Genomic DNA, 7,280 nt, shown 5'->3' on the forward strand with positions numbered 1-7,280 from the left:
GACAGTGCTTCAGTAGGAAGGGGATACTTAAGGTGAAGGTGATATTACTGCATGTGAAGAAATAATATTAGCACAGTGTCCATTTTAATTTTTATTGGTTTTTTTCAACTCCCTTTTACAGGTCTCACCAGATGTATTACATGTTTGGTTTTCTGTTTCTGGTATTCATTATTTTGGTTATTACATGTTCTGAGGCTACAATATTGCTCTGCTACTTCCATCTATGTGCAGAGGTGAGATATTCTTCGGTACTCATACTTGATATTGTTTTAAGAATGCTTCCAAAAATTTTTAAGGCTTTTGTAATTGAAAATAATGAACATAATAACATAAACACCATTAGTAGATGAGATGTACTTAAACTATGTCCTTAAAAAGTGAAGCAGACTGCTTTTGGCAGGACTTGTAACAAACATGAGAACAACTGCATGGGGCTCTGAGCAACCAGGTCTAGTGGGAGGTGTCCCTGCCCATGGCAGGGGTTGGACATAAAAGATATTTAAGGTCTCTTCTAAGCCAGACCATTCTATGATTTTATATACTGCTAAGTCAGATATCACATCTTTAGATTATAAATCCTTGGTTTCTGAAGATGCTAAACTTCTGGCCAACACTGGGGGGGGGGGGGTGGGGCGCGGAAGGTTTCTGTGGTGGCCAGTAGTAGGTCTGGCTTACTTGGTTTTTTAGGTTTTTAAATCTTCAGGTGTCTTATTTCTAATTGTGAATGGTGTAGCTAAAGCAGTATTCAATATATATAGTTCTTTTTCCTGTAGATAAAAACTACAAAACCTCAATTTTGGGTAAAGTGATAGTAGAAAAAGTAGCTCTGCATTCAGGAGTAGAGTCAGAGTGCTAGAGATATATGGAATATTACTCATATATATTTTTTTTTCTCCACCCCTTCTAGGACTATCACTGGCAGTGGCGTTCTTTTCTCACTAGTGGCTTCACTGCAGTTTATTTCCTAATATATGCAATACATTATTTTTTTTCTAAGCTGCAAATCACAGGAACAGCTAGCACCATTTTGTATTTCGGTTATACTATGATTATGGTTTTGATCTTCTTCCTTTTCACAGGTAAGCATATTCAACCTGAACTTTTAAGTTTTGACTTCACCATTACTACCTTTTCACTGCAGGCAAAATTCATGGCAAAACTTATCTCGACACAGGTTTATAGATTCATGTGTCTTTGATTTTTTCCATATGTATTGGATTTTTGTGTAGCATTTTGCAACTCTGTAATCACAAATTTTAGTGAAAGAGATTAAGTGGGATGAGGGAAAAGGCTGCTAATTTGAGGAGTGGCACATGATGAGGTCTTCAAATACGACACCTTTAAACATGATACATGCTTCTCCAGATTTCATTCCTAGATTAGTCATGTGGCAAACTTACCTTTTTTAATTAGTTGCTGTCATGGTTTAAGCCCAGTAGGCAACTCAGCCATGCAGCCCCTTCACTCACTCCCCCACCTTCCTCCATCAGCTCACAGAGGGATGAGGAGGAGAATCAAAAGAATGTAACTCCCACGGGTTGAGATAAGAACAGCCCAGTAACTAAGGTATAACACAAACCACTACTGCTACCACCAATAATAATAATGATAAGGGAAATAACAAAGGAAGAGAATACAACTGCTCACTACCCACCAACCGATACCCAGCCTGACCCGAGCAGTGATATAGCCCTTCCGAGTAACTGCCCCCAGTTCTACATCCTGGGCATGATGTGCTGTGGTATGGAATACCTCTTTGGCTAGTTTGGGTCAGGTGTCCTGTCTTTGCTTCCTCCTGTCTTCCCCTCCTCCCTGGCAGAGCATGAGCCTCAGAAAGCCCTTGGTCAGACTAAACATTACTGAGCAACAACTAAAAACATGGGTGTTATCAGTGCTGTTCCCAGGCTGAAAGTCAAAACCACAGCACTGCACCAGCTACTAAGATGGAGAAAAAATAAATGCTACTGCTGATCCCAGGACAGTTGTCTTTGGAAAAAGACACTTCAAATCACATACTATCAAGTGTAAAGTGACTGTGTCAAAACAGCTCTTGTGGAATAGGAGGAGGGGAGAGAGGAGTAAATGTTGACAGAGAATACTTCCTTCCCCCCGCTATTTGCTGTCTTCCAAGATTTCTTTACCATCTTTCCCAGTTGAAGTGGCACAGGAAGCAATAGAATTTCATAATCATTTTTTAATGTAGTCTTATCAAAATCTCATCATCTTTACTGTGAGCTTTTGGAAAAGCACCTGTCTTGGGTGCTGCATTTTAATTACCTCTTCAGTAAGCAAGATGAAGTTGTCATCTTCAGTACTAAGAAGGAATCTTCAGACACGCATATCCCTTATTTAGAGTGGTAGAATGGCAGTGAAAATGCAAGAAGTCCCCTTTCAAACTCTCATGCAAGATGGCAGCAACCACTGACTCCTCAAAAACCTTAAAAAGTCTGAGTTCTGTTCCAGCAGGATGTGATCTGTCTGTGTGGACTTTTCTCACCAGGGCAGTATTTTTGAAACTATTTTGAACTGATTGGTGCTTTAAATAATTTCAAGCTCCATGTTTATGGTGAAGCTTAATGATTCCTAAGGCTTTGATATGTGTGCACTTACATTTGCAGTTGTACATGCTGTATTTTAAGGCCTCTTAGCACACAAGTGGCTTGTCATCGGAGCTTTTAATACTGATCTCAGTGTAACTATGAGTAGAATTTTCATTTCCACTTAACATAGGAGAACAAAAGAAACCTGATGGGAAGAGAACTGACACTTGAGAATGATGGTTCATTTTCTGTCGTTCATTTTAAGTGCAACCTAATATTCATTTCAAAAAGATTGCCGCTTCAGCTTAGGAAATACTGAAGCTGTTTGTGCACCAGAACTGAATGCAGATGGTGATGTGCAGAAGTAAGACCCTGCAACAAGTTTCCTGGGTCATTGCCTATTTAAAGGAGGATTGGGACTTAGGTACATTATATAATCTCTTTGCAAAGTGATCAAGCTGTGTTCCAGAAGTGGTTAGTTTTATCTTCCATCCTTTTTGAGTCAGTCTAATGTGTTTTGGCATTGCTTGCGAACAGTTTGCAATTTACACATAATTTCTACTTTTATTTATATTTTGTGCACTGGTAACCAGGTCATTCTGAATTAGTAGATCAGAAATTCTGCCTCTCTTTCTCAGTCCCTTTTATTTCTCACACTGCCTTTCTCTTAACCCTTGTCTCTGTTCTGGGTTTACTGATTATCTTATTGCACTAAAGAATTCAGGAGTGCATGGTGGTTCATGTAGAAACAAATGTGTACTGCTGCATGCAGATCCATTTTAAATGGGTGCAAACTCACAAAGTAGCATGCAGAAATAATTAGGCTTTACCTAAGTGTAAGGTCAATTAATTTAGTTTCTCTAGCTTTTCCAGCTGATACTCAGCATGTCTGCCTTTAATAGTAAGCAGTTTTGGCCAGAACCAGAATGGTGTTTACCTGTCTCCTTTGTTCAGTTTGTTTACTCTGAACATGTGCAGTAATTCTGGAGTGCACACATTCACTATAAAGGAGATTTACAGTAAATGTTCAATGCTGAGGCTTTGCTTAGCTGCCTTTCTGCACCTCAGGTGCCCATATAATTTCCTTTTTTTGCCCTTATTCTTTCAAGTTAGTGTCCTGTGTCATTGTTTAGAGGCATTAGGACATGTCCAGTGCATCCCCATTTTCCTTTGCTCACACATTCACTTTCAGTTGACCAATTGGCTGTGCAGCATCTGCCAGCAAATTTGGGGACTCCTTTTCAGGACAGGTTAACAAGCATGCAGTGAAGAAGTAGTTTGCTCTCGAACTGCTTCAGATGCTTTCTGTGGTAGTCATTTGTATGTAATTGGAACTGTGAAATGTGAGTTATACTGTGCAACTTGAACTATGCTTTCTGAGTTTGTATGCTTTCAGGTTTTGAAATTTTCAGTCTCTCTATTGAAATTATGTTGAAGTTAGAGGATAATATATGTGAAGTTAACCACATGGTTAGAACTTCGAAGCATCATATGCTTAATGATTTATTTTTAATCTATTTTCCACAAGATGAAGTGCAAATTATCGTGTAGTTAGAGAGAATTGTCCTATTTGTAAAGACTTAAGAATAATTTTGTCCATTTAGGTTGATACACATTCAAAGGGCGGATATGTTGAGTTCTCTGAGATTCACTGAAGTGATTTGATAAAAGGTTTTAAAGTAAAAGAGGCAGGCACTTCTGTTCCAGTTTCTTAAATGAAAAAGCATATTAACAATTTAGCAAAAAATGCTCCTAAAGGTAGCTGACTTCTGTGTCAGGGTGATAAAGAAGCTAAAAAGAAGAAAATCATAATTGTTGTATCAGAACTCTGCTGCTGCTGCTTACTCATCTGTTAAAAGCAGCCAGTATCAGGAAGGGTTTTGATGGTACCCTGCTGCTCTGTCAGTGTAACACATGCTTCAGGCACTTGCATCCGCACTACATTCCAGGTCATTGATCAGACTCAGCAGGCAAAATACTGGGAGCTACATGACAAATCTTTGATTCACAGCTGGGCCCACAACTACGTATCATAGTAAATGAGTCAGTTAAACATCACTAGTTTAGCAAGCGTGAAGGGGGGGGGAAATTTACCATGATATCATTCGTGGTTCCTCCCAAGCTTGCCTAGTGAATGAGTGAGCACACAGTGTTTGTTGTACTTCTTATCAGATCTAACATAAAGGCAGGGTTTTTTTCTTTAAAGAACATGCTTGGCTCTTGCATAGGAAGAAGCTGTGATTTGTGAAGAGCTAATCAGGCAAAAATCAGATAATCTGCAGGGCTTTTTTCCTGCCCTACTTTTTGCAGAAAATGACAGTTCCTGTATGAGGTGTGCTGTGTCAGTTTTATTAGCATGTAACTGTTTGTTTGTTTGTTTGTTTGTTTTTAGGAACAATTGGGTTCTTTGCATGCTTCTGGTTTGTAACCAAAATATACAGTGTGGTGAAAGTTGACTGAAGAAACCAGTGTCAAGACTTACACAGAAGAGATTTAATCTTCATTAACGTAACTTAAGGACCTGGTCTGATTGATGAACTTGAGCTTTATCAGAAGTATTGGCTTCCTGTTCTTTGAGAATGATACTGAATATGCACCTGCTTTTCCCACTAACACGTTTGTATTGTGAATTAACAACCTGTTTTCAGTCAGATCTTAATGAGGATCAGAGTTACAATATTTATGCATTTGTAAATACAACTGTCCTTCAAAAGAAATGTTAAATTCTAATGGCAGAGTAGAAGTGGCTGCATTACACAACTTAATGATACTTCTGATCAAAGTTCACTTGTAAATAGGTTTTTCTAGCTTGGTAGGTGGGATGAATTATTTTTCTTTGAGGGAAATGAGAACTTTTTATTATGCTGACTTTGAAGGATGACTCTTAAGAATTGTTGCTTTTAGTTTGGATGTGATTTTTTTTTAATTTTTTATTTTTTACTGGTGTTACGTCCATAAATATTCTGATTTCTGTGACTTCATTAGTTTCGGTGTTCTTGGCCTTTTAAACTATGTGCCTCTGAGTCCTTGAATTTATAAATTCATAATCTAATAAATATTGTAAAAATGTCTTCAGTGGTGTAATACATATTATAAGTTCATAAAAATATGCAAATACAACTACATTGAAGACGGCTGCTTAAAGATTGCCTGGAGTATTTTATGGCATTTTCTATGGTTTAATGTATATTGACACCCCCTTAGACGTACCAGAAATGCTGTTTGTGCTACATGGCTCTGACACAGCAATGTGATTGTGGCGCATGAGTGACACTATACCCACGTGTAACAGAACCACTCCACAGCACTAACCCAGTCCTTCGCACAGGTATGTTTTCAGAGAGTTCTGTGGAGTTGTCAGTATGTTGAGAAGATCTTACAGTGCAGGAATCAGCATTCTCTGCTGATCCTACTTTCAGATCTCAATGATGCATATTCTACATGGCAACTATTGCTGATTGTACTTAATGTAGGTTAAAAAAATAAAAGAAGATTACTATTTTTGCCTTATACTAAGAGACTAAAGTCAATTTTGGATGACTAGCATTAAACCTATATTTGCTTTTTCTGAAGATGGAGTATTCTGTTCATACCTTGTTTGGTAATTTTAGACTTGTGACACAATTTGGCTTTTGGCGTGTTTTCACTACCCTGATACAACTTTGCTTCAATTAAACTTCATGTACCAATTGCCATTCATAACGTTGCAAGGTTTACGTTTAGAAAAGACATTAACCTAACAATGCTTGAATACTGAACCCAATAAAAATATCTTTGGTTAAGGTAACTTGTCATTATTAACCTGCTAAAAGCTGGCATGTAAAAAGACTTCAGGTGACACTTCCTCAATTGCTGTGCTCCACAACCCCTCCCCAGGTGAACCACACTGCTCTTGTGCTCTGCCTGTCCCCAACCACAGCTGTGTTCAGATGTGGACAGGTTGTGCAGGTGCCCCTCCCTGTGTGCAGTCACTAGGAAATGCTGATTTCAGATAAACCTTCCATGGTTTAGGTTCAAAACAGGAAAAGGGTGAGCGTGGTGTTTGTTCTTTGCTGTTTGTTTGCTCACTAATGCAGTGAGCTGTAGTGTTGACTCTTGATTTAAATTTTTTAAAGTATGATTTGAATATTCTTAATATGCCTGGGTTTGTGATCACCTACTGTATGTATAGTCACTGCTCATCATCAGTTACTATTACACAAATGGGAATGCTTACTTTGAGAGACATGCACCAGTTGTCTGTTACTGAAATATGAATATAATAGGTGCTCAAGAATTTCAGTGTAGTGATAAAACAGATTTTTGTGATGTATTTATGACTGGTGTTTAGAAGTTGGATTAACAGAAGAGATATGTAGCCACTGTGGTTATGTGTTTGGGTTTGAAACTCTGCTTTTTTTCCCTACAGGCTATTTGACAAGTCATGGCAGCTTCTCAAGAGCCTTACTTTTACCTTCAAAGGGAGTTTGTGAAGTGTGTTGTTATCTTCTGGAATCTAAACCTCCCGCATACACAGTTTTTCAGGCAGCTTTGTAACAATTGCAGCTGGTTTGGAATAGAGATGGTTAGGTTGCAGTACACAGTATTTGAGACAATCCAGGCATTTTAATACATCACAGAGGTGTTCCAGAGTTGTCTTCTCCCTTGGAACCCATTGCTGCTTCAGATAATTTTACTATTTTTCTAGCATTGAGGCTTCTGGTGTGTGTTACAGCATCCAAATGTGCTGCTGTGTACTGT

At 38.4% G+C, this 7,280-nt stretch overlaps 1 protein-coding gene across 1 annotated transcript in view; it reads left to right on the forward strand.

The window, feature by feature from the left end:
- The window catches only part of TM9SF2 (transmembrane 9 superfamily member 2), a 29,115-nt gene extending 22,793 nt beyond the window's left edge, over window positions 1-6,322 (forward strand). Inside the window, exons 15-17 of the mRNA XM_034073311.1 lie at window positions 122-233; window positions 908-1,079; window positions 4,933-6,322. Of these exons, the coding sequence (XP_033929202.1) occupies window positions 122-233; window positions 908-1,079; window positions 4,933-5,000 (352 nt within the window). The 3' untranslated portion in view covers window positions 5,001-6,322. The remainder of the gene's footprint in view (window positions 1-121; window positions 234-907; window positions 1,080-4,932) is intronic.
- The last annotated feature ends 958 nt before the right edge of the window (window positions 6,323-7,280 follow it).

The sequence above is a fragment of the Melopsittacus undulatus genome, chromosome 2, assembly GCF_012275295.1.
Source record: "Melopsittacus undulatus isolate bMelUnd1 chromosome 2, bMelUnd1.mat.Z, whole genome shotgun sequence".
Taxonomy (NCBI): Eukaryota; Metazoa; Chordata; class Aves; order Psittaciformes; family Psittaculidae; genus Melopsittacus; species Melopsittacus undulatus.